This window comes from Dermacentor albipictus, chromosome 2 (genome assembly GCF_038994185.2).
Source record: "Dermacentor albipictus isolate Rhodes 1998 colony chromosome 2, USDA_Dalb.pri_finalv2, whole genome shotgun sequence".
Lineage (NCBI taxonomy): Eukaryota > Metazoa > Arthropoda > Arachnida > Ixodida > Ixodidae > Dermacentor > Dermacentor albipictus.
Window position 1 is genome coordinate 43,832,825 of NC_091822.1, and position 27,743 is coordinate 43,860,567.

At 49.9% G+C, this 27,743-nt stretch overlaps 2 protein-coding genes across 3 annotated transcripts; one reads left to right on the plus strand and one right to left on the minus strand.

Annotated features, from left to right (window-relative positions):
* Positions 1–3,274: 3,274 nt before the first annotated feature.
* Positions 3,275–22,687, plus strand: LOC135912794 (uncharacterized). 2 transcript variants are annotated; one of them, XM_065445342.2, is made up of 4 exons: positions 3,276–3,547; positions 13,117–13,290; positions 19,881–20,232; positions 22,112–22,687. In XM_065445342.2, the coding sequence occupies exons 1-4, from the start codon at positions 3,368–3,370 to the stop codon at positions 22,537–22,539; spliced, it is 1,134 nt and encodes a 377-aa protein (XP_065301414.2). In that variant the 5' UTR covers positions 3,276–3,367; the 3' UTR covers positions 22,540–22,687. The 2 variants fall into 2 exon arrangements, with proteins under 2 accessions (XP_065301415.2, XP_065301414.2); XM_065445343.2 differs by lacking the exon at positions 13,117–13,290 and having other exon boundaries at positions 3,275–3,547.
* Positions 22,688–24,750: 2,063 nt separating this feature from the next.
* Positions 24,751–27,188, minus strand: LOC135914705 (piggyBac transposable element-derived protein 4-like). The gene has a single exon (XM_065447647.2). It carries the CDS (start codon positions 26,564–26,566, stop codon positions 24,944–24,946), a length of 1,623 nt encoding a protein of 540 aa, XP_065303719.2. The 5' UTR covers positions 26,567–27,188; the 3' UTR covers positions 24,751–24,943.
* Positions 27,189–27,743: the final 555 nt, after the last annotated feature.

Sequence of the window (27,743 nt, forward strand, 5' to 3'; positions counted from 1 at the left end):
CTTTCTTATGGAGAGTGAACGAACATAACGAGACGTGTCTTCGCGGAACGTTCCGCATTTATCGTCACGACAAGTGCGTTGGATGCCGCAGCGTGAACTTGCACGATAACAAAAAACTGCCCTAGCACCTTTCGCCAATGAATACCGTGCGCTAGGTCCCGCAAAATTTGAAGTGAAGTGCACGCCACACTTTGAACAAACACGCAAGGAAATAAAAAAGCTCGGATGAAACCGACACGTTAAAGCGAGCAATGCCCTTCCGCACGACATAATAGCTGCTTTGCACAGACTTGAGAAGTCTTGCGCTAGTTGGTAGGGGTCACCAAAACGTACTAGCAAATTGAGAAATATAAAAAAAAAATAATTATTTTTGTTTTATAACAAGAAAAATATTTGAAACGGAATATTTACTCATGTGACAGTATTCAGATGGAAATTTTCCAACATTTTTTTTTTCACATAGGATTTCTAGTTTCAGGGTTTGTCACGCGCTCGATCGACATGGGCAGTCACTGATATTCGTCATGATCGTCATCATCAGCAGCAGCAGCCTATTTTTATGTCTGCGGCAATACGAAGGCCTCTCCCAGCGATCTCCAATTACCCCTGTCCTGCTCTAGCTGATTCCAACCTTGCGCGTGCAGATTTCCCAATTTCATAGCCCCGCCCAATATTCCACCGTTCTCGACTTCGCTTCCCTTCCCTTAGCACCCCCTGTGTAACTATAGTAGACCACCAAATAGACCACCGCTCTACGAATTGCGCGGCCTGACTAGCTGCATTTTTTCCTGTTAATTTCAACTAGAATATCGGCCAGCCCCGTTTGCTCTCTCGTCCACACCGCTCTCTTCCTATCTGTTAACAATGCGCCCAACCTTTTTCTTTCCATCACTCTTTCCACAACCCTTAAGAGGAAGCTTTGGCTCGGGTGCTCCTATCTAAATACATGTAAAAGGAGAATTCGTTTTTCTCGGCAACCACTGCGCCAAATTTGGCGAGGTTTATTGCATTTAAAAGAAAACCTTAAGACCTAGTAACTATTGACTCCGAATTTTCGATTTAGGTCGTCATTTTTTTATAAAAAATTGGCAAAAATATAAATTTTCAGAAAACGAAACTATGAAGTTTACAACTCTGTAACTCAGCAATGAAAAATGATATCGCAATTCTGTGGAGTGCATCTAATATTACATCTAAAACGGATAAAATTGATATGTCACGCATGAATAAAAAAATTGTAATATGAAAATGCATCTTTTGCAGAACCCTTGCACCAACGTAACAAATTCACGTAAGATATAAGATGACATGTCGAATTTGTCCGCTTTCAATGATCTAATGGGTGCCGTTTACAGAACCACGATAGCTGTTCTTGATGCAGAGCTATTAATTTGTAAACTTCGTGTTTCCAATTCTTTTCCAATTTCTGAATTTTTGAAAATGTTTTAAAGAAAATTCAGGCCCTCAATCGAAATTCCACTTCCAACAGTCACTAGAATTTAACTTTCTCTCTCAAATGCAGCAAATTTCCTTAACTCCGTCCAAGGGTTATCTGAGAAAAACGTTTTTTGAGTTTTACATGTATTTTAATAGGCGTCGTTGGAGTTGGGCCCGAGCTGAAGCTTCCTCTTAAGGTGGTACGAGCCATTCAAACGTCAATTTTATGTGTGCCCAAGCGTTTAGCCACATATTGCAAAAGAAAATAGCTTCCTATCGTCATTAGCTTGGGAGCTTCAGTGAGTTTTCGAACCCACCTAAACCGAATATCAGTACGATATCTTTTATATAAATATATTAAAAATACCTTTTTTTCATTTTATATTGTCTCCGAGCCGCCACACGAACAATAGGAGACTCTAGCGCATCTCGTGGGGGCTCCAGCTATGAAGCTGGCACATTTTAGGCCTCTGCGATGTTTTATTAACGTCTTTCGCGTGGTTTGAAGATTTGTCTACGTTTTTCTCAAAAGATTTTGCTCCACCTCATGTGATGCAAACTTTGATAACTTTTTATAATGAATATTTTGATATATAATTTTTCCACACTCTTTCCCCACATAGAGACGTGTGGAACAAGTTAGAACAAAAGAAACTGATAGAATATTTTAGCATTTACAGCTAATCTTGCAAGTCATCTCGGTCCAAATTGGAAATTTTTTCACTTTTATGAGTTTTTCGGCCACTACTTCCTTAATATTTACATTGCATTTATCTTGGTTCATTGCATAGGTGTCACAGTTAGCTACACAAATGTTAAAGCTTTACTCAATTCAGCAGTTCATTAGTTAGCACTTATGGCACGACTATCAGTTTTACCACATTCTATGGCAAAAATTACTTGCCAAAAAATAAACCATTTTCTGCCTTTAAATAGTTGAATAAGTTAAGTAAGACACGCTTATTAAGGAAAAAATGATTATTTAAATCCTGCCTTCCTATTTCAAGGAAAATACTTGTAGTGTGGCCTACCACTCTAAGTTGTTCTCGAGCTTCTATGCTGACCTCCACATTCCTGGCCCATATGTTAGCACCGATAGAATGCAATGAGTGTATCCCTTTTCTTTTAAATGACAGTGGTGAGCTCCAAATAAGGATTAGGCAATGCCTGCCGTATGCGTTTCATCCCAATTTTATTGTTCTGTAAAATTCGTCGCGTGACCAGGGCCTCTGTGCGCAATTAACACACATAAATGTACTCCTGCAGAGATTCTAGAGGCTGACCACCGATCACAAATGCTCGTTCCATTGGCATGCTATTGAACATTGTCTGTGTCTTCTGCATATTAATCTTCAGCCCCACTCTTTCATGCGACCACTCTCAACCCCAGCATGTGGAGAGAGAGAGAGAAAGAAGTGGTTCTTGTGGGAAAGGAGGGAAGGCTGGCACTATCTTCTGCAACCCATGCGGGAGCACGGCTCAGCGCCAGCAGGGTGGGGGAGGTAGATGGTACCTATATAGCCATCGTCTTTCTCTCCACTTGCTTTTTTCCTCAGTGTTTTTTTTTTCGCTGCAAATTCTTGTAATGAACTTCACGGATATCTAATTAGCCCAACTTTAGCCTGTAAGTTCTCCCCTGATGCATTATACTATTTAATTTATAGCCAATTAGTCAGCCAATCTGACTGTTTTCGATGTCACTTTTTTTCTTCTCATTCTTTAGAAGCTTTAAAGATCAAACTTAAGTTGAACACACTTGACGTTCTTTTCGCTCGTGGTGGCCAATTCTTGGCCGACGCGCAACAGTGGGTATGTGCCTCAGTTTTTGAGATCATCATCATCATCATCATCAACCGTGGCGCGGCGGCGTGAAGACCGGGACAGGCGGCGGTATAGGGCGGGCAGGCGATGCACAACTAAAGCCGGCGGCATGGCTCCGTCGGCGGCGCCGTGCGACTACTACGAGCTGCTGGGCGTGAGCCGCAGCGCGGGTCCCGAGGACATCCGCCAGGCGTACCGGCGCAGGGCGCTGCGCTGGCACCCCGACAAGAACCCCGGACGCAGCGAGGTGGCCGAGGGTCACTTCAAGCGCCTTCACGAAGCGTACACGGTGAGCTGACCACTCCTTCTTTGCGACTGCTGGTGATCAGTCATCATTACGATGATGAGGAATGACGACAACTGATCACCTAGCATGTGCTAACTAAGTTTTATCATGTCGTAATCTATAGCATACTACGTATCTCTGCTTTATAATGTATGTTTACACATATGCCTTTAACGAACCCGACTACATCTCTTCCCTGCTTGTTTTCCCCACCAATATGCTCCAGTCATCTCTTCCTGATCTGCACCTGAGACCAGTAAACTCCCATCAGCCTTGAACCGCCGCGCTTCTGGAAAGTAGACTGTCTCGAAGCGATGCGGTGTAGTGCCGTTCTGCTGCAGCACATGATTCCGGCGCCGTTCGGCGTCTTTCTCGCCGGATGCTTCAGAATCCCCGAATTCAGGATCCAACGATAACTGCCAATGCGGCTCAGTAGCTAGCGCTTTCTACTGCCGAGCACGAGATCACGGGTTCGACTCTCGGCCGCGGTGGACGTATTCTCAAGGTGTTCGCACTGCGAAAGCGCCCATTCACTGAGTTTTTTAAACGACCACAGGTGGCGTTTTTTCTCCCGTGTCACTTCGGGAGCCTAAATTTATTTAATCAATCAACGAAACACTAATGACAAAAGCACACTTACCCAAGTGCTTTAACAATAGGCCAAGAGCTCGTGCATGTTTCAGTGGTAGTTGCCGTGAGATGCGCCTCTCTTAATTTAAAGAGCTACTCAAGCACCCACCAGCAGAATCTAAAAAATGAAGGGGAAGCGGAATGCATCAATAATGAGAGAGAGAGAGAGAGAGAAAACATTTATTTATCATCAGTTTGGGCGACTTCCTCGCAGGGTGGAGCCCTTATTTCAGGGCCCCATTGGCTCGCGCCACTCCGCGTGCCCGCCGGATCAGCCGTCGCTGCTCTTGCGGGTCTGAGCTGGTCAGCGCAGTCTCCCAGGAGGAAGGGGAAGGTGAAGGAATAGGGGAGTAGCCCGGAGGGTGTGGGCATTCCCAGGTGCAATGATATACTGTGGGTTTTGCTCCACAATAGGGACAGTATGAGGGATAGTGTGTGGGGTGGAAGAGGTGAAGATAAAAGAGGCAGGGAAATGAATTAGTTTGAAGTTGTCGCCACGCGACGGCATCTTCTCGATTAAGGGAATTATGTGGTGGAGGGAAGTGTCTCCTGGTGTCTCTGTAATATTGTAGAGTTTCAGTGTAGGTCATTGGTTCTGTCGGTGCGTCGTCTGGGTTGGACAGCTCTTCCAATGGCGCCCGGTTAGCGAGCTCTCGGGCTACCGCATTAGCGCGTTCATTACCATGGAGAGAGGCGTGTCCAGGTGTCCAGACGATACGCACCCTGTGTAACGCTGTGGGGTGTAATGATGTAAGGATGCGGTGTGTGTAGGGTGTCACCTTCCCTTGTGCCAAAGTCCTGCAGGCGGTCTGAGAATCTGTGACCACTGTGATAGGTCCATCCGGCGCCGGCATGGTTGAAGCGTGTACGATGGCTAGGGCAATAGCAGCCTCTTCCGCCGTGCCACTGTCCACAGTGTTGAGCGTGGCCGAAGCTCTCAGAATGTCTGCACTATCTAGTACGACCAGACATAGAGCGCGTTTCTGTGGGTAGCGGACCACGTCGGTGTATAGGACTGGAGTGTTTTATTTGTCATCGCCAAATAGGCGAGCCAGGGCTTGTGCTCTTGCCTTTCGTCGACCTTTATGACGGTCAGGGTGCATATTCCGGGGAATTGGGGCCACGTGAATTTTGTTGCGAATGCTAAGCGGAAGAAGTGTGCGGTTTTCCTGTTGTGGTGTTCTTGTTATTTGGTATCCTAGCCGGGATAGAATGTGGCAACCTTGCATTGTTCGTTGCAGACGTTGCAATTGGCTGTTAAGATGACCTTCAACTAGTTCGCGGATGGTGTTGTGCACCCCCAGCCGTAGTAGGAGCTGCGTAGACGCATGGTGGGGTAGTCCCAGCGCTGCCTTTAGTGCCGTACGGAGGAGGGTGTCCATCTGGTGCATCTCAGTCTGAGTCAGATTATGATAGGGGAGGTGGTAGGTTAATCGGCTAATTATGAGGGCTTGCATGATTCGGAGTACGTCCTTTTCTTTCAGTCCTTGTCAGCGGTTTGTAATGCGTTTTATCATGTGCGTTATTTGGGTAACTTGTTGGCGGAGCACGTGTAGGGTATGTGTGGCCTTCCCGTTCTGTTGTATGTGAAGTCCTAGCACACGTAGCCTGTCTACCCTTGGAATAACGTTCCCATTGAGATGCAATGTGATGGCTGCTGGAGTATCGGCCTTGTTCCGTTTTTTTAGTACAAGCAGGAGCTCCGACTTCTCAGCTGCGCATGTGAGTCCTCCGGCTGTTGCATAATCCTGAACTATATTTACGGCTTCCTGTAGTGCATCTTGAATGGCGCCGTCTGACCCTGTGGTCACCCAGATTGTAATATCATCGGCGTACAGGGCGTGCTGCACGTTCGGAAGTTTGTTGAGGAGCGGTGGTAGCTTTGCCATCGCCACGTTGAACAGGGTGGGTGAGAGAACCGAACCCTGGGGACTCCCTCTGCCGGAAAGTTTTATGATATCCGACCGAATATCACCTAGGCCGATGGTGGCTGTTCGGTCAGATAAAAAGGCTCGGACATAATCATAGATGCGCTTTCCGCATCGGGAGGATGCAAGGTTGTTTAGAATGAGGTCATGTGAGACGTTATCGAAGGCTCCTTTGAGGTCCAACGCCAGAATGGCTCTTGTTTGAGCTTTACTTGGACCATCCACAACATCCTCCTTAAGTTGTAGGAGTATGTCCTGCGCAGACAGACCTGGTCGATAGCCGAATAAGGTATTGGGAAAGAATTGGTTCGCTTCGAGGTGAGGCTGGAGGCGATTTAGCACTACGTGCTCGAAGAGTTTGCCAATACACGAAGTCAAGGAAATGGGTCTGAGATTTTGGAGGGACAGTGGTTTCCCGGGTTTCGGAATTAAGGTGATATCGGCGTGTCGCCATTCCTGTGGAAGCGTTCCGTTTTGCCAATTGTCGTTGTAGTATGCAGTGAGTTGCCGTATGGACTGGTCGTCGAGGTTGCGCAGCAGTGCATAGTGAATGCCGTCTGCTCCGGGCGCCGTGTTTCGTCTTATGCCGTGTAGGGCTGCCCTCACTTCTGTCTCTGTAATGTTGCCGTCCAATTGTGTTTCTTCCTCGTGTGGATACTCTTTGTACTCCGGTCGGTGGCCTGTAGCAATGTATCTTTGTTGCAGTGTTTGGAGGAGCGCGTCATCATTCATTTGTTCTTTGTGGATGATAGTGCGGACTGTGTTCGTTGTGTGCGTTTTTGTGTGCGTTGGGTCGAGTAGTGCTCTGAGGAGAGACCACGTTTTTGAACTACTTAGTGTGCCATTAAGGCGGTCGCAGAGGTTGTGCCAATTGCTATTAGTGAGGCTGGTGGCGTATTCTTCAGCTTCTGCTGTGATCCGGGCGATTCTTTGTTTCAGCCTACGGTTGTGCCTCTGCCTCTTCCATCGTTTCGTCAGGCCTCTTCGAGCATCCCAGAGATGGAGCAGATGTCTGTCCACATCGGGTGTCTCCGTTGTTGCAGTAATTTGCTTAGTGGCGGCTTTAAAATCTGCTTGCACCTGTTGTGTCCACTCGCGTAGAGATGGCGGGTCGTGTTGTTCAGATTTGGTTCTGTTGCGCCGGAAAGTGTCCCAGTTCGTTATTTTAATTGAACGTTCTAGGGTGCGTGTGGCCGCCAGTTGGACGTCTGTGGCTAGAATGCTGTGGTCACTGCCCAGATTCTCCATTAGGTTGTTCCAGGAGCATTTAGTCAACCCCTTCACCATAGTTAGGTCAGGGCAGGTATCCCTGCTTACACTGTTACCCATTCTGGTTGGTTTGTCAGGTTCTGTCAGCAGAGTGAATTGATGAAGGTTCATGACGTGTGCTAGACGGCGGCCTTTTGGAGTTTCTGTTTGGTACCCCCAGGCTGGGTGGGATGCATTGAAATCTCCCAGAATAATCAATTTTTGGCTTGTTTACTGGCAGCCGAAAAAAGCTGTCCGAAGTCGCCTCGTCGCGATTTGGGTGCACTGTAGATATTAAGCAAAAACAAGCTGGTTTCATATCGATTCCTAGGTACAATTTCTAAGAGCACATGCGGGATGTGGGAGCTGTCCAGCGTGTGCTCGATCACTGTGATTTGTTTGGACACAAGGGTGGCAGCTAGTGGTTGTTTGGTGGTGTCATGCTTGTCGGTGTATGTATTGTATCCAGTGAGTGTGGGAGTGCAATGTACTTCTTGAAGTGCTATAACGTCTGGTGGGTGAGGACGTGTGGCTAGGAACTGTGTGAGGGAACCCTTCTTCCTTCGGTACCCTCTGCAATTCCATTGCCACACCCGGAAGGTGGTGGTAGTGCGCCTCTTACGTTTGCTGGCCATGATTGGTTGATACCGCCTCGCTGGTGAGGGCAGGTGTTGTTGTACGAGCCGGACGGGTATAAGGGTGCGACCTTCTTGGTTCTCTAGTGGCGTTAGTGTCATGTGGAAGTGAGTCGTTTTGCTGGTTGAAAGTTGAGCTAAAAGTTGCACTGATGAATTGTTTCATGTCAGTCATGGCTTGTTGTATGACCTGCTGTAGCATGTGCTTGACATCAGCCATGATCTCTTCCTTCATTTTTTGCATCTCCGCTCTTAAAACAGTTGCCATTTCCTCTATCATTTCGCACACTTCTTGTTTGGTGCAGGAATTGTGAGGAAGTTTCTCAGGTGCGAGCGTGTGTGTCTGGGTGAGTGAAAGCGTCGCTGTGGGAGACAGTTTGTTTTGTTTGTTTGTTTTCTGTGCGGACGGAGGTGAAGGAAGGGTGGAGGAAAGAGGGGGAAACTGCGCTGACCAACTCACCGCTGTCGCCTTCCTGGGGAGATGGTCGGGCGTTTTCGCCCACGCGGCCTGAGGTTCCTTCGGTGGCTGTTTCTGCTGCGTCAGGCTGCGGCTCCCAGATCGGCTTCGACCGCGTGGTTGTTTCTGGTCCTTGGACGGCATGCGGACCGTGGACCTACTGCGACTTTGGGACTGGCTGTGTCACCGGGATCGGTAGCGAGGACGACCACGTGTTGCATCAGTAGTCGCAGGTGCCGCACCGTTGAATGTCGTTACCTTGCTAGACTTCTTGTCTTGCTGGAGTTGTTGCTCCGCCATTTTCTGCTGCTCTCGGAACACGTGGCTTTTGTTAAAGGGTTTGCGTTGCCTTACAGGACATCGAGAGTCAGTGGCGGGGTGTTCACCACCACAATGAAAACATTTCAGCGTGCAATCATGTCCTTCGGAAGGGTTGGAAGTTCCGCACGCAGCACACCGGGGTTTATCCGGGGTTGGGCAAACATCTGCTCGATGACCCGTGGAGAGGCACACGGTGCACAGCTGCTGTCGGGGTTTATGAATGTAGCACCGGTATTCTGCTCCGTAATAGTAGATGTACCGGGGAACCCGAATGCCAGAGAACGTGATGATGGCCGTGGCTGAATTTCCCATCATTCTTGCATGCAGGACCTGAGCCATCGGTGATCGGATATTTGTCATCAGCGTTGTCGGGGTTGTGTTCTTTTCGATGCCGGAGATGACTCCTTTGCAGGAAGCATCCGGAGCAGCCACATAGGCCTGAACCTCGTACTGCTTATTTTCCAGGCATATAGACTTGATCAGCTGCAGTCTTGCCGCTAGTTCTTCGTCCGGGGTGCTGACCACTGCGACGTTCTGCTCTCGGCGTATGCGGATGGTTAGCTGGTGGAGCGTGCTCTCGTTTAATTGAGCCGCTGTGCCTATAGCTCTGGCTATAGAGTGCTGCGGCCACTGACCGAGATTCAGTCCATCTCTCGGTCGGAATACCACTTTCAAGTCGTCGATCGGTAGCGGGGGCAGCTGCGAGCTCTTATTGCGCAATCTCAGATGTGGGTGGTCCTGCTGTGCGGGTTCGGTGTTGGGTGGCAAGCTCGACGTAGCTTGAACCTGTTTCTTGCGCTTTCGGGCCACGAGAAACCAAGTCCCGTCTTCGCTGTCTGGAGTCGGTTCTTGATCCATAGGGGCGGCTGGTGTGGTTTGGTCCAATGCTGCAGGAGGCAGGGGGTCTCGGGCAGCCATCGTCACGGTAGCAGTGCAGTGGGCATGGGCGGCACGCGATGCTGTCACGCCGTAATTGCGGCGCCTACGTTAGGCCTAGCGCTGCGGCCTGCTCGCCTCGAAATGTCCAAGGGCCGAGGTCTCACCGGATCTGGCAGATCTTGGTCTCAAAAGATTTCACCCGTTAAGAGCCGTCGACTGGTGGTGGTAAGCACGTTGTAGAAACAAAAGATCAGCTGTGAGGTGTTCCAAGAGCCGGAGCTCATTCGGAGTTCGTCCTTCACACGCGGTCTTCTTCTTCTTCTTCTTCTTCTTCAATAATGAAACATATAGCAATTTGGGGCTACAACAAACGTCAGGTGGCGCGTCTGATCCGCAGAGGAGCAATGATACGAGCGCTAGCGTTCGCAAATGCCATTCTGTGCTTAAAATTATCGGGGTTGTAAGTTAAATAAAAACTGGCAAACCGGTTAGATTTGGGGGCCGACGATAAAATCACAAGTGGGGCAGTGCAGCGTGATATGGAGCAGGCCTATTTTGATGCGGGAGAAACGCAGTGGAAAATTCCTTTTTAAGAAAGGCTCAGAAACATGCACGGTAATAAATTGGCGAGTAAAGCGCACAAATATTTGGACGCAGAATCGAGGAAGAGTTCAACAAAGTTGGCAACCAAGTACAGGACAATTGAAAGTGTAAAAGACAACGACGAGCCATCAGAAAGAAAGTGAGATAACATGAGACAGTAAATTGGATACACACGATGGAAGCAAAAAAGACCGTAAAGATTTACAAGAATAGCAAGAAATTAAAAGGAAAAATGTATACGATAACACAGAAGGGGGTGTCTTGCTATTTGAGGCCCGATCCGGTTACCTAAGGAAAAGAAAAAACTACCGGAGCAAATATTCGCTACTGTATGAGGCATGCGTCTGCTGCAGCAAAAATACAGAGCCCACTCAACTCATCGTGAATGAATTCAACCGGTGAGACCCGTAGACAACGTATACCTTCAGGAAGTGCTTGCATTTAAAGTGGATGGAAACATTAACCCGCCAAAAGTCAAGATAAGCAAGATACCTTTAGAGTGCTGATGGAAAAAAAGCTGGAAGAGGTTGATACGACCAGATCCGTTACAGGCATAGGTAGTGGTACAAGGTGATAGAGAAGTTTTGAGGAAGAGAAAAAAAAAAACATTACGGCGAAATGCCAGACTGAAAAGCAGATATATGCATACCCCATTAGCTCAAGCAGGCTAGGGGAATATTTGCCAGCGCCCCGTTTCAAAGGGGATATCAATGAGTCGCCATCATTATCATCACCTCGACCAGTCGCACAGTTTAAGTCATGCGCTTGCCGATGAATACTGCTGCGCCGCGCTGTAGTCCGGGTGTCCTTCTTGAGAGATACAATTACTAAGCCCCTCACACAATTTCTTCAACATGTGTAATCTTTATTGATGTTGACCTGACGCAGTTCGATATCAGAATAACTACCGACTTGAAAACGAATTAACACAGCACAAAAAAAAAAAATCCCGTGAGACAAGCGCTCGTCCTGCGTGAATATGTAAATCGTTTCAATTTTCTGTTACTTAATGGCTACATTTACCGCGATGAAACACTGTTCAGGCGCTATCTTATTGCGGTAGCAGTTATGTGGACACTCCAGGCGCACATTTGCCGCCATCGTTGCCATCGCCGTGATGTTCCGTATAATGCCCAAGGGCGATAACAGCGTCGCCACGCGCCGTATGCTGTTGTGTGGTTGAAAACTCGCGAAGGGAGACGAGGATCGCGGCCAAATCTGGCGCTCGCAAGGGAGGAAAGCCGAGTGGAAACGCGCCTTCTTCCGTCAAGCGAAAGGCTGTGGGGGGATCGGAGGGAGGGGAGCGGCGTTGCTCTCCGGCAGCAACTGAGTGTTTCACAACCGCGCGCAGGAGGAACCGATGGTCGTCGCTCAGTCTTGCGCGCGCAAGCGAGGAAAGCGGGGAGGCAGCGCGGGAGGGAGGGGGGCGGCGCTCTACCCCGGCAGCAACGGCGCACTTTGCGCGGTCGCGCGCGCCCTATTTTGAAAGCGATCTGCTTATATACCTGTGTGCGTGATGTGTTCTCGCCGCTCAGTTTGCGTTGAAGCGATAGACAACACGAAGGTCATTTCACTCGCTGCTTCTACCGCGCTTCCTCACGCCAGCGTTGTGACAGCGAGTGTCCACAGTCATCGAGTATGATACGTTCATGTTTGCTTGTGAGCGCTGACACTACGCTTGTTAATTTAATTAGTTGGCGAATGTTTCAAAGTTTATACGGCCTCTGAGAATAATATCATTACTTCGTATAGCTGTCTACTAATTTGCTATCGCAATCGATGCTTCGCCTTTCGGGCGAAACTGGGACTTTTCTTTTTTCTAATCTCGCACACTCGGATTTCGCCTTTGCATATTTTGTTTCAGAAAACTATGAAACCAAGACTTTACGCGCTGTTGCAGCAATAATAAATGCTGTCATTGAGAATGAGAAAAAAAAAACGAAACACCGATATCTACATTTAGGCGTCCCTATACAGGGACCCCATTCACTTTTTTAACGATGACAGTTACACTACCGAAGCAGTTTATGTATTCACGAAAACGCGACAAATAGGTCGTATGTCGGAAGGATTTAAAGATTACCATCTCTTCACCGAAAAGGGACACTGAAAGGGTATGTTATCCCGGCCACGGCGGCCGCATTTCGATGGGGGCGAAATGCGAAAACACCCGTGTACTTAGATTTAGGTGCACGTTAAAGAACCCCAGGTGGTCGAAATTTCCGTAGTCCTCCACTACCGTGTGCCTCATAATAAGAAAGTGATTTTGGCACGTAAAACCCCATAACTTAAAAAAAGGGAATGGTAACTTCAGCTCGATGGACGAATAAAAATTGTGGCATGCAAAGAACACCAGCCTTGCTGTGAGTGGAGTCTTGGTTAGTTAATCAAGATGCAGAAAAACAAAGACGGGCTTGAAGTTTCTACCCTAGTTTCGAACAGCGTCTGCTTGTGACTATAGGTAATATTTCAACAATAAGATTACATTCCATCTTATAGGGATTAAAGACTGCACGCGCGAAAATACTTTGAAGTGCTTGACTTCAAGGTGACTTACGAGCGTTGCGGTTTCTGCAAGCAATTGAAGAAAGGAAGCGTGGCCCTTTAATAAATAGCCAACATTTTCCTGCCAAATAGACGAAAATTGAGTTTCAATGAATGCCTTCACCAGATAAGACGAACTTATCGTTGCTGTTTGATCTTTCTTAGGCATGCTTCCAGTCGATCGAACCATGAACGATCCGAGACGCAACCGTGACGAGCAATTTAGAACCGTCGCCACGAGTCCTGCGCACTCGGTGCCAGGTCATCTCGTGTCCCTATATTTGCGCATGCTCTGTCATGTTCCGTCCACAACAAACCAATACGCAGGTGCTGAGCAGCGCGGTGGATCGCGCGGCCTACGACCGCGCGCACCCGGCCAGGCAGCCAACCGTGCGCCAGAGGCTGGCGGAGCGCTTCAGGTCCAACGGCTCCAGGCACCTGTTCACCTTTTCGTTGCGACACGCCGAGGACGTGCTCCAGGACCTACTGGACAAAATCAGGGTGGGCCACCACTCTCACGCGTTCCACAATAGACGTTGCGTTAATCCGCTTCCCGACAGCACGCAAAGCGTTGTCTTGCAATTGAGAGTGTAGCGCCACCGTAGGCGCTCTCGGTAGGCAATGCAAAAAGATGACAAAGAAAATAAAGTTGGGCGGTGCGTGCTCGCGGGGCAAGCACGGCAAGCGCTAGTCCGTTCTAAGAGCCTGCTACGCAGGTCCTCTGGCCCTGGCGCTCCGCTGCAACCTTTCGGTTCGCGACATTTGGTGACTCCCAACTACGAGGCGACTGACCCGAGCAAGCTACCGCCCTCAGGCAACTTTCCGCCTGATGCTACCTCGCGCCCACAGGACGTCACAGCTCTACAGCTTCGCCTACCCACGCTCTGGCGCAAGTACCCACAGGTTCGGTTCACCCAGGTCGAAGCCGACTTCGATCTACACCCCATCACCTCAGAAACTTCTCGGTATCGCCACTTACTTGCCAACCTGTTTCCTGAGATTGCTCACGAGTTCGCGGACGTCATCGCTGCACCTTCAAGTGATGCCCGTACCAGCAACTGAAGCACAGTATTTTGGTCCGCACCATGGCATCTGAGAGCGCGCACCTCCAGCATCTGCTCACCTCCGAGGAGCTTGGAGATCGCTGCCCTTCCGAGCTGCTCAACAGCATGAGACGGCTCGTGGGTTCAAGCAACGTCGACGCGAACGGTACGCCGTTGAAGAAGCTCTTCCCGCAGCGCTTGCCGCAGTGCACTCGCATTGTTTTGGCTGCTGTAGCAGACTCGACCCTCGACCACCTCGCCCAGCTCGCTGAACGAGTCGACGACGTGACTTCTCCTTCTGTCGCCGCTCTCTCGTCAACACCAGAGTCCTGTATCATGTCCTGCTTTGAGTCTCGGATTGACCAGCTCGCCAGATCCATCGACGCCCTTCGGACGTCCTCCCATGATCAGCGCGGCTCCTTCGCACGCTCCCGCTCGCGCAGTCCTCGAAGCTTGCCTATTTACTGGTACCGTCGCACTTTCCAACACCGCGCCCGCCAGTGCAAGTCCCTGTGCTAGTGGTCGGTAAATGCACTGCGAGATCACTGACGGAGGCATGTGACCTCGCCTTACAACCCGGCCGCCTTTTTATCGTAATGGGTCACATTTCTTACCTGCGCTACCTTGTAGACACGGGTGCCGAGGTCAGCGTATTGCCGTCCTCCAATCGTGATCACGCTTCAAAGTCACCTGGCCCTACACTCCGCGTGGCGAACTATACCTCCATCGCCACGTATGGTCTACAGTCCCTCACTATTGACCTTGGCCTGCGGCACACGTTTGGGCGGGTCTTCATCGTAGCCTGACCCTTTTCGACCTGGCCAATTTTCCCTTTTCCTGACCTATCTCGACCTCGACGTCAGCAAGCGCCGCCGTCACCTGCAGTGATTGACAACAAGACGCGACTCTCCATCCCTAGAGTTTTTTCGGCTGTCGCTCCCCCTGGCATCCGCACGCCAATTGCACCATTCCCATACGCCGGCATCCTCGAAGACTTTCCTGAGGTGGCGAGGCCCTGCAATTTAAGTCAGCCACCAAAACACAAAGTAACCCACCACATTGTCACGCGTGGTCCACCCGTCGCAGCTCGTCCGCGCCGCCTCATCGGCGAGCGTCTGGCCATTGCCAAACGGGAATTCGACCACTTGATCCACCTGGGTATTATTCGCTCTTCGTCCAGTAGCTGGGCCTCCCCCCTCCATCTGGTGCCCAAGAAAGAACCGGGTGACTGGCGTCCGTGTGGCGACTACCGGGCGCTCAACGCTCAAACGGTCAACGACAGCTATCCCCTTCCACACATTCACTATTTCACAGGCCGCCTGGAAGGATGCAAAATCGTTTGTAAAGTGGACCTTGTCAAGGCCTATCGCCAAATCTCCTTTGAGCCTGCCGATGTCTCGAAGACGGCTGTTACAACACCCTTCGGCCTGTTTGAGTATGGGCGCACGCCCTTTGGGCTACGCAACGCAGCTCAAACGTTCCAAGGATTTTATTGCCAAGGTAACGCGCGGCCGGCTGTATTTGCCTACATCGACGAAATCCTCTTCGCGAGTCCCAATCCACAGGATCATAAGCGCCACCTCCGGGAACTCTTTCAATGCCTTCAACGATTTGGGCTGGTTGTCAACTCTCAGAAATGCGTCTTTGGGTCTTCCAAGCTCGAGTTCCTTGGTCACCATATCTCGGCTCTCGGAATTCTTCCGTCTCCCTCCCAAGTTCAGGCCGTGCAAGACTTCCTAGGAACCACTGCTCTACGCCAGCTGCACAAATTTCTGGGCCCAGTGAATTTTTCCCTACGCTTTCCGCACTGCGCTGAGCTTCTGTGCTTATTGACTGACCTTCGCACGACCAAGGGCTCCTCATTCGCAATTTCCTGGTCTCCCGAAGCTCAAAATACTTCCAGAGCTGCAACACAAGCCGTCGCGGATTCGGTGCTTCTCTTCCACCCGAGAACTAATGTGTCTACACCCATTATGGTGGACGCTTCCAGTGTGCCCATCGGCGCTTTTCTCCAGCAGCAAATCGACTCCGAGTGGCGTCCACTGGGTTCCTTCTCTCGGAAACTCCAACCTACCGAGACTCACTACAGCGTACGTGGCCGCGAGCTGCTCGCTGTCAGCTCCACCATCAAGCGCTTCTGGCACATCTTGGAGGGCCAGCCATTTTATGTTCTAACAGATCAAAACACTCTATAGCGTATGTCTTCCGTACAAATTTTTCCAAGTACGTCGCACGTGAAACTTCGTCAACTGTTCGATATATCGGAGTTCACTACGGATATCCGCCGCATCAAAGGCGCTGAAAACGAGGCAGCTGATGTACTCTCCCGCATCAGCTTCTTCGGCACTTCTATATCAACTGTGAACTGGGAACGTCTAGATCGGACGAAGATGGAAGACCCTGAGCTGCAAGCGCTGCCGTGACCATCCCCGTTCACTCCGTCTACAACTCGTTCCTCACCCGTTTGTGCATGGTTCACTCTGGTGTGACTTGTGAGCGGCTGCACCTCATTGCTTCATTCCGGCTGCCTTCAGTCGTGCGGTGTTTCAATCCTTTCACGACATCTGCCATCCCAGCACCCGATCCACGCAGCGCCTCGTTACACAGCGCTACGTCTGGCCAAGCTTTAACACCAATGCTCGCCGGTGGGCAGGCTCGTGCCTTGCGTGCCATCTAGACTGCCAAAGTGATCCGCCAAATGAAGACCCCCACGCAGTCTTTCTTGCCACCTGGCTGTCGCTTTGACCACGTCTATCTTGATTTAGTTGAACCCCTTCCTCCCTCACACGACTGCCGGTACATTCTAACAATGACTGACAGCTTCACCCGTTGGCCCGAAGCCGTGCCCATTCCGGACATCACTGCGGAAACGGTTGCCAAAACCTTCGCTTCAGCATGGGCTTCCCGCTTCGGCTGCGCCAACACTGTGACCTCTGATCGCGGCCGGCAATTTGACTGCACCATCTTCACTTCCTTCAACCGCCTGCTTGGCGGTAAACACTGCCTTACGACTGCATATCATCCCTGTGCCAACGGCATAGTTGAGCGGCTCCACCGCCAGCTCAAGGCTGCCCCCACTGCGTGCCTGGATCGGAAGCACTGGGTCGACCACCTTGCTATGGTGCTTCTCGGCCTACGCGCTGGCCTTAATCGCGACCTTGGCTGTTCTCCGGCCGAACTCGTCTATGGTGAACCCCTGCGGCTTCCTGGAAACTTGTTCGTTCCTTCGGATCACTTTCCTCAGCCGCTGCAGTACCTTCAATGCCTACAGGACTGCATTCAGCAATTGCGCCCTGTCCCGCCTCGATCTTCGGGCCGCAGCATTTTTGTGCATCCAGACCTTGCGTCGCCGACCAACGTTTTCGTCAAACGAGACATTGTAAAGGCACCTCTTACACCCTGCTACGATGAGCCGTATCGTGTCCTCCATAAGACGCTGAAGTCCGCCATCATCCTATTGAATGGTCGCGAAGGGGTAGTCTCATTAGACTGCCTGAAACCGGACGACTCGGGGCGCCTCCCACCGAGCTCCCCGCGGATGTCGCCGGCGTATCCGCGAATCTGCACGTAACCCAGAAAGCGCTACCTCCACTTCGTCAATGAGTGCATTCCACCATTCCGTCTGGGGGAGGGTGGGGTGGCGCCCGTCGACGCCGCTCAAGGTTACTCGCGAACGCTAAAGGTCGGCACAACATAAAACAAATATAGGTATACGATAGTGTACAGGCTAAGATTAACCGACCATGCAGTATTAGGGGCGAGCTCCACCACCGGAAAAGCTGCCACCACCATCGGCGTGACGCCTCATGAGGGAGCACGTAGACACAGCGGCCGCGTCGACTGCTTTGGAAGCGCCGAAGCAAACTGAAAACAAAAGTTTAAAGTCCCACCTGCGCTGCGGTTCTGATTAAGTGGTGAGGTTCTGCCGCCTTGGGTATCTGCTTGAAAGCATTTCAAAGCACTTTAATAGGTAGTGGCTGCTTTTGGAGGCGTGCAGCATGGTACGCTACTGCTCGGTGCCGCAGTGCCTGGCGTATGCAACGGAGCCTGGTGTCAGCCTTATTCACACGTAGGCGCAGTACAGGAAGCTGCGTGAAGCTTCGCTCGCGAAACTTAGAATCGGCAAACAGCCACCGGCTACAATTCGAGTATGGAGCGAGCACAAACGCGAGGAACATTTATGCTACGGCGTCGGGATTGCGATGTTCGGTGAGAAGCAGAAAACGCGCACTGAGAGTCCACCCGCGCCCGCTGCCCGGCTAATGTCATGACGGTTTGGTCTATGAACTTGTCGATGCTATAGATAGTGGCAAGTTCACTATAGTGGAAAGGGAGCGGTAAGAAGCACATTACAAGACATGACACATGGCCATGTTTGTGTTATGAATTAATGCGCTGGATTACGAAAAAGAAGCAGCCGCAAATCGCACGCTGAGAAGACCGATAAGCATACAGCGCGACGCAACTTGAGAAATAACATTGAAACGTCCAAGAATTTAGAAGAAAAAAGAAAGATTTAATCGTCGCGACGGCACATCACAGTCGCCGTAGGCGTCGAAGTCTCTATAAAGAAATTATTTTTGAACAGCTCTGATAGCACCCACGCGACAACGGTTGTTTGTGTACTGTCAAATGCTCATATTCTGTGGCCTAAAGCTCACGGAACGGTACGAAAGCGCGTTCGCAGCGAAAGCAAAACATTCTACGCGGACACGCATGCAGACGCGCAGTCGGTCGCCGCGAAATCGTGCGATCGCTGCATTGAGGCTTCATTCCGTTATGCTCCACTCGGTCATACAGACAGCCCAATATAATAACATATTTCGCATAGTTTGCTCTCCGCGTTTACCTACCTGTCACGCAAGAAGCCGGTTCGGGAGACTCCATCGCGGAGACCGCGCGCACTGGCGTTTACTGTACATATTCGTTAAAGAGATAGGGTCTGTAAACGATTCTGTGCTTTGAGTTTGCCCAAGGTTATCATTTTGACAGTGAAAAACTTTCCCTCCTTTTGAGAGTACTTACAGAAATGTCCAGGAGGGTTGCCGCGTGGTGTTTTTATTGAGCGCCGTAAGCCAAACCTATGAGGAGCGCACCGCGTGATCCCTCATACTGGGCAAGGGAGGTGCTTCCGACAGATGGCGACTCCGTAAGTCCTCGCCCCCAATATACAGGAGAGATAAAGCCTTGTGCTTTTTATTATTCTTGACATTCTTGTTACTATCGTAACCAATATGTGCTGTTAAACTGCCAATCTTTGCATGCTTATTGTTTTGGGAGCGCAGACCATATGGAGGTCTCAATAACACCTTTAGCTTTGCTCTCCATGGTTTTTCTTATGTAAATCACGCAAAATAAACTTCAAATTTCGCGTGTCATTTTGCCTCCTTTGTGTCCTGCCAGTAATCTTATAAGCTGCACGCTTCAGTAATCTCGTTCCTGCCACTCGGAACCCTTAACTTTTCCGGCTCAACTCGCTACAGCTGGCCGTAAAGATTTATTTGTGCACCTAGACTATATTATTGTCTCTGCAACCTTCGTACATGTCCTAAACAAAATTGTTGAGTGTTCCGGAATGAGAGGAATGACTTAGCGTGCAAGTTCCCGGCGCAAGCGTGGCATTCTGTACAGCTGGAAATGAATTTTGTTTGTACGAGAGACTATGACAACTGACTCTAGCCTTGAAGTCAACGCGAACGAACTTCCGCAATCAAATATTGCAGAACAAAGAAAGCAAAGTGCATTAACAAGAAGTCCCTACGTGTCTTCGTAGCATAATCTTTGAGTCCAGATTAACCCTTGGTCCGTAGCAGACGTCTTGCTCGGAGAGGGCAGGGGAGACCCTCCTCGCATTTGTGTATCGATAAAACAGGAAGACTTTTTAAAACTCACAGATAGGCACCACCTGAGTAGTCAATGGCGTGTCACTTCGCCTTTTGCATTCTTCCGTCTGTTTTTTTTTTGTGTATGTGGGCAGGACAAAATTATTGCCCCTCCCCCCCCCCCCCCCCCCCAACACACACACTTTTTTCTACATGTTTCTCGCAGAAACCACCGAGCGGTGGCGTGAGCGCGCCCCTGTCGAAGGAAAAGGCACCGGTGGGCGCAACTTTGTCCGCTGTCCAAATTCCTGTTGGACACGGAGGGGACCGCCAGGTGCAGGACAACAAACACGGCGGCATCTTGTCTCGGAGCGAAGACAGAAAGACCGGACCGCGGTGCTCTGGAGCCAATAGTCAAAGAGTACGAGAGCAAGCATCCTCTCCTCAAAACGCCAGGTCGCCCTCATTGGACAGCGCGGACAGCGCCCTTCCGTGGGAGAGCTTCTCTTCATCACTGGACAGCCAAGCTGGCTCCCGGAGGACTTTGCGGAGATTCAGGAGCATCGTCCCAGTCCACGGTGGGTGGATGAAAAAAGAATAAACGTCTTATAGTGGGCATGACGAAAGAATTCATAAGGCAGCGAGAAAAATTTGCCCATGATAATCAGATATGCACCGCGCAGGCACAAATATATGGTAGCAGCGCGCGCTTTGGTTGCTGTCCTTTAATACAGCCGATGTGGCTGGTATTGGGTCTTCACAGCTCCCTGGGCTATGCGATGACTTGAAACTTGCACGCTTCCATAAGTCGTTCTACTTATTATTGCTATAGTAACTACGTCGACACTTCAGGCGAATATGCACCGTCGGCGTGCCAGGGAGAGCCAAGAAGAATGGTGGCTTGATGGGCGCCGTCTTCTTGCGCTCCCGTGTTGGAGGTCACGTGATCAAGCACGCTCTAGGGGTTGGGTGCAGTGTGAAGTGAGCGCGCATTTTCTCCTCTATCCCGGCCGTCGCTGCGCATGGCTGTCCAGGCTGCTGAACATACGCGGCCCGTGCGCCGTATCGTGCAGGTAATCTCGGGTGAGTGTGAAGGTTGGGTGAGCCGATAGGGCTGGTGACTTCTTGCGCGCTGTGTTCCCATACCTGTAGGTCCTGCAATCTCAAGTTTCTGAGACGTGGTCAAGCGAGAGGCAGCAAGAAGTGTTCCCTCCCTGCCGCCGGCGCTCTTCACCACGCCAGCGTCGTGACAGCGAGTGTTCGGTGTCATCTAGGGAGATATATTCGTGTCAGCCTACGCGCGCGTGACACCATGGTTTAACAGCGAAGCTGTATGTAGCTAGCCCATTCGTCCGTCCGTCGCCTGTACGCCGAAAACTCCTCCGGCGCAACACCATGCGCATGCGCGAGAAGAAAAGAGGAAGAGAGGCGCGCAAGTGGCTGCGCCAGTTGTGACGTCGTTGCTATCCGTCGCTGCCGAGCGCGCGCGCAGCAGTTTCTTTCCGGCTCCGAAGATGGGTAGGCCATGCGTCATGCGTACTCTTGAGGAGCACACCTTTCGATCAGCAACGCCGCGAAAAGAACCGGGAACGAGCTCGTCTACGTCGTGCCGATGCTGCAGCCCGGGCACAAGAAAAGAATCGTACAGCTGATCGAAAGCAGCATCTGCGTGCCGATGATCCGGCAGCCTACCAAGCCGTCGTTTAATGAGCCATCGCGATTAACCCAGTTATAAACACCGAGGCCGCACGTTTCAGCTTCGCTGGTTAACCATCGGTACGGAGTGCTCTGGCGGTGATTTTTTATTTCATCAGTAAGCGAATATTTATGACAGTTGATACGGCCCATAGAACTACGAACTTCGTGTAGTTGTCTATTACTTTGCTATTGCTATTAGTGCTTCGGCTTTTCGGGCCATAATGCGAGTTTTATTTATTTATTTATTTATTATGTATGTATTTATTTCTTTAGAGTACATACACCGCATTGAAGGCCTTACGTAGAGGGTAGAAATGTGGTAACAGAAATCACATGTTTTTGTACCCAAAAATATTAACAAGGACAGGCAAATAATTTACGCATTCAAAGATGTATTCATGCAGACAAACTACGAGCACACTATAGGGCATACAAGTTACATATATATATGCGGCAATGGTCTGAGGAATAAATACGTACAAATAATCTCGGCAATGGACATATAAAAAAAAGGCCTATAGGGTATTGTAAGATACAGTTTTAATTCTCGAGTAATGTCACAATATAGCAAATAATAATTCCTTATTGGGTGCATTCACTGACAGACGTTTCGAATATATGGCTTCGTATGTTTGTACTACGTCTCATAAAGAATGCAACGTTGACGACAACGTAAGCGTGTTTGCGAGCCGCATCTACGTTAACGGCAGCCGCGCGCGAGCGCAAATTGTTCTGAAACTCTTGTTTAAACGCTTCCAGTGGCCGGCCATCACACTGATTTGACCGCGTTGACACCCGGCACGACATCGGGACCCAGGCCGCAGGCAACCCGTCAGCGTAGAAGCGCGACGGCACACTCAAACGTCACCGCATCAGCTGACCGAGGCCCGTCGTCCGCACAGCCCAAGCTGTCGCGGAGCCAGCCGAGGCCGCGGCCCGAGAAGGAGCCGAAGCCGGCCGATCGCCAAGCCGCGCGAGGCCGACGCCACGTGGCGCCGCCGCCGCCGAGCCGCGACCGCCGCCGGCGAAGGCCGCCGGCTGCCTCGGGCGGCGACCGCACGTCGTCCGCGCGGGATGAGTGCGCAGGCGCGCCCAGCGCGTCCACGAGCTCCGGCTTCATGGAGTCCGTGAAGACCGCAGTGGCGCGGACAGGCGTGGGCGTGGCCAGGCTGTGCCGGTTCCTGTGAGGCATGCACCGCCCGCTTCGTCGCCGCCGTCTTTCAGCCACGTTTTCCAAATTTATATACGTGGTCATTGTATTCGCTTTAATAAATTGCATAGGCCTGACTGGGAAGCTTTAGCGGGCGGCGTGGTGAGTCGCCGCCGTTCGCAGTGCTCGGGTCCTTCGGGGTACGAATATCTGTTAGCGATCGTTCATTATCATCATCGGCAACACATTTAAGCCAACTGCAGGATGGCGGGATTTCCCAGTGCCCTTGTCTTGCAATAAACACCCCGTTCCATCATAATATGCTCGCACATTTGGAAATCGCATCACGCCACATAGTTACTTGCCGTCCTCCACCGCCTTTCTCTTGTCACCCGTTCTGTTACACTTAGTTCATCACCGCTTATCCGTCCTATGCACTACATTTCCTGGCCAAACTTTTTAAAAAATTATGGGGCTTTACGTGCTGTTGTGACTCGGGGTTCGAAGACGTGGTGTCCTCTTTCGTCGTGGAGGAGTGAGATGAACGTGAGGTTGTATCGGATATTCAGGACGTTGGACAAACACGTATATATATCCAAATAAGTACGTGAAAATGCGAAGTAAAACAGAGAAATACAAGGAAATACAAAAAGTCGATGATAAAGTGGTAGTCGCCGATCACTCCCTTCGTCGGTAGCTCCTTTTATGCCGTGTGTGATCGTTGTTTAGTCACTTCCTCCAATCCGGTGCCAAGGGGTCGATGACATCAAGTCCCACTAATCCGGAAATAGGTCGCCCTTTTCGCCGACGAAGGCGGTTCCATGAGAGGGTCACACTAAGCGCGTTATACTAAGTGCATCTCTGGCTTGGACACGCCAGTTCGTGCTGCTGACAGGTGACAGCCGTATCATCACTAATCTCTGAAACCTTTCATGAACGAAACACTCCCGCGTTGGCCATAACTCATCCGTGTTAGAACCATCCCGACGAAGCCGTCGGTCCTTTCACCATAATCGTGCGAGCCGTGACCGAGGGGTGTCGCATGGCGAACGGCCGATCACAGCAGTGCCAGACCCACGATCTGACTATGAAATACGGCGTAGTGGTGGACTCCGGAAATTTGGACCACCTGGGGTTCGTTAAGGTGCACCTAAATCTAAGTACACGGGTGTTTTTCGCATTTCGCCTTCATCCCTGGCCAAACACCAGATCTTCCTCTTCACTGATTAATTTAGTTACAGCGAAACTTTTAGTGACTATGACGACGTCTGGAGTTATACACATAGAATAATAACATGCATTGCACTTTAACAATACACAATAACTAACTCGCCCAAAGTTCCGTTCTATTGCAATTTATTTACTTGCCTGATCTTTGTTGCACCCGCTCAGTGGCTATGGCATTGTAGTGCTGAGCAACACGTCACAGCCGCGGCGGCCGCATTCCGAAAAGCTGGGAATAAAAAACAAAAAGCCACCGTGTACCGCGCTTTGGCTGCGCGGTAAGGTACCCCACGTGATCTAAGTTAAACCGGAGCTCTCGTCCACGGCGTCTTTCATATACGTATGCGCCAGTTTCGGAACATTAAACCACAATAATTATGTTTATTCCAGGAAAACTTCGGTGTTTGAGTTATGCTGATGTTCTAACCTCAGGATTCTCGGGTGATTACTTTCGGGGACATTTTCGCTAGGTTTCGCGTGCAGCGAACGCGTCGGTGTCTGCGGGTCGCTCACTGTGCTAAGACAGCATGTTTGGTGCCGAGCCAAGAGTGCTGTCGCCCATAGAAGCCGATGGGTCAGGCGCTAATCTCGGTAAAGTATCCTTGATGCTGATCGTCCGACAACCCCGGCTATCTATCGCGCGCAAACCAAAGTGCAGAATCGAGCTCTGCCTCACAAGTGAACTTACTCTACACTTAAAGGAAGCCTCACTAGGCCCCGTTGCAAATTTCGGTTATACACTGGACGTGATAAGACGCCGACTCGGGAGCGTTTTAGAGAAATAATGTTTCCAATCGGTTCATTATGTTAAGAGACAGAAGAAACTGAGCTTCCCGTTACTATGCCGCTAGGAGGCGAGCGTCATGCACTATCAACAGATACACTCTCCCCCGATACCTGAACTAGAATCCACAAGCGGCGTTTCTTCCCTACCTTCTCGCATACCGGAACCGAGGGACCACGTCGGGCTCACGTTATTAGCGCCGCCTGCTTCTTAACCCTTTGTGGGACAACATATATTTTTTGCAAGAATTATAAAAAATTTTTTATTACACTTGAAAATGAGGTGTACAGAAATGATTCTAAACAAATTTCACAGTTTTATTATGTATAGTTAAAGAAAAAAATGTGGGACGCATTTGTCCCATTGACACTAAATGGGAAAATGAAATGTGGGACGTATTTATCCCATTGACCTACACGGGTGCCACACTAGGTTAGTTCTGACTAACCACTTCATGGAATGGTCCAAAACAGGTCACACAAAGCGGGACTGAGCATGCCTTGCACAAGAAACTTGTTCGCACTTCTTTCCCCCTCGTGGAACACCAACGGCATCTGCGCCTATTTTCCACTTTCACAGGGTTGTGCTCTCTTCCCATGAACCGAACTTCATCCGATACGCCAACCATTTTGTGGCCATTTTTTCTACCCTCCTTGTTCATTCTGAACGGCTTCCTGCTGCCGGTGGTTCTGAATGTCTGGCCATTGATGAGTTCCCGTCCAAGAACCAATCGAAACCATAAGTAGGTCATTGGATTCACAGCATTTACTTGAATGAACGCGTTGACGATGGCTGCATCGAGCAAGAAATAAAATATTCTGTACCAGGACTTTTTGGACCTCCTGTCAGCTCGGTATGCATTGCGCTTTTGGTCGAATTTGTCGACTCCTCCCATCCAAGTGTTGTAGTCGGATATAGCCTTTGGACACTGGACGGAAACCGAAGACCCATTTGCAAGCTTGCGGACAACTTCTTCTGTGTCCTTTGGGTGGTGAAAATTCGATAAAGCATGCACATTTTTTGTGTCACGCCACTGATATGCAACAATGCTTCCTTTTGATCGCCAGATATATTCTCCTTTCTGGAGTTTGTTGTCCATTTTCAATTCATCAGGCAGATCCTTCCTGTTTGTCCGGACTGTACCAACAGCAAGAATTCCTTTCTGTGCAAGGTCCTCCATGAGGCGAGTGGAAGTGAAGAAATTGTCAAAGTAGAGTTGCGTGCCAGGCTCAACGCCTTCTACCAGAGACAATACGACGTACTCTCCAAGTGCTTGGTTGGCAGGACGCTTCGCATTTTTTCCTTCATACACCTGAAACGCAATCAGGTAGCCGGTTTCTGAATCGGCCCGGCACCACACCTTGTAGCCGCGTTTGATGGGCTTCATTGGCATGTATTGCTTCAGAGACGATCTTCCTTTGAATAGGATCATACTCTCATCTATAGCTTGATGAGCCGATGGCGTGTACTCTTTCTGAAAACGTTTGTTCAGAGCATCGATGAGAGGGCGTACTCTTGCCAGCCGGTCATATCCATCTTCGCCTCTTTTTTTTTCTTTCGTGTTGTCACTCAAATGCAGGCAATTCATGATGGATTGGAATCGCTTGAACGACATGACTTTTGAGATTTCTGGTGCATTGAAAAAGTTATCGCTGCTCCAGTAAAGGTACAGCTGATGTCTCGGGTTTACACTCATGAGAATCAGAATGCCGAAGAAAGCCCGAAGCTCATCTAACGTGATCGTTTTCCATTTTCGCCGGTTTTTCTGTTCTGCAAAGCGGTTTGTTTCCTCTACAAGGAGCTGCATTACTTCGTCGTCGAAGTAGAGTGAAAAAGCTTCAATCGGTTTGGATGGCAACTTTTGTGACATCTCAGGATCCCATGTTTTTGGGACTTGCAGAACATGGTCTGGCTCGTCACAACCCCATGTGCCCGGCGTTTCTTCCTCATTTTCCACGATGTTGTCGCACAGGTCTAGCGATCTTTTCCGCCTCTTTGTTTTCTTTTTTGTATAGGTTGCCTTGCGTTTTGCCTGTCTGCTCGTTGACGCAGCCATTTCATCTGCACTGGCATCCTCATCTGTACAATGAGGCGCAAGCTCGGGAATGACATTCTCGTCTGTGCTTTCCCCATCCGAATCATTGGAGTCCGGATCGTCCGATATGCTAAAATAGAGCTCGAGAGCTTCTTCTTGTGATAGAAATCGCTTGCCTGCATTAGAAAGCAACGACAAGTTCTAGATCAAATAATTCGAAAATTACCGCTCAAAATTCTGCCATTAGGCTTAGCAAAATGTGCAACTTTTTTCAGCATGGCATTGAAAATTTGCATTTATCTCATTATATGTAAGCTCAAATCTCAGAAACAAGAGCTGATTTTAATCCAGGGTTGTTTCTCTGAATGCAGAAAAAAGGAATTACTTACCAGGCATGTTGATTTTCTTTTCTGCCGGATCGCATATAGTCGAAAACTTCCAATGCATCAGAAAAAAAGAACGAAGTTTCAAGTTCTGGACTCACTGCCTCATCTAGTGGAGGCTGCTGAAACTATATTTAAAAGAAGTACTGAAACCTCTCAATAGGTGGTAGCACATCACAAGAATGATTCCGGTTTCCTTCTGCTTCGTACGAGCCCTTTAGAGTGGAGCACTATGTGGGACGTATGTGTCCCACTGTCCCACAAAGGGACAGTGGGACATTCTTTGGGTACTTCACGTACATTCTGCGGGCTATCTAGCCGCTTTCCCACCTACCTGGGTCACTGGGTAGTCAGCGGCAGAATTAGTATAGCGCATAGGTCTGCTGTGCTGAGTGAGGCAACAGGGTTCCAAACCAGTCATCGGCCCAACTTGGCTCACTGAGTATGTGGCAGTTTGTACATACGTGCGCTCTTCAACGAACCTCTTTCACGCCGATACGTGTCAATATATAGATGCGGGACTGGGTTGGTGCCGCTGTTCGAAGAAACTCTTTGACGCCCACTTGAAGGACTGAGCATGTGCCTGTGACTGAGCATGTGATTTTGTTACCAACTTGGGTCACTGGATATGTGCCGGTAGGTGTGTGCCGCTGTTCAATGAGCATCTTTGACGCCAACTTGGGTAAATAGGTATGAGCCACTGGAAATGTGCTGCTCTTCAACGACGAAAAAAGGATCCCTTAAAGTTCTCTGATGCTAAGCGCAATCGAGCCCACGTCACAAGGGTTCCTCAAGGACAGCAACCCGATGCGTTA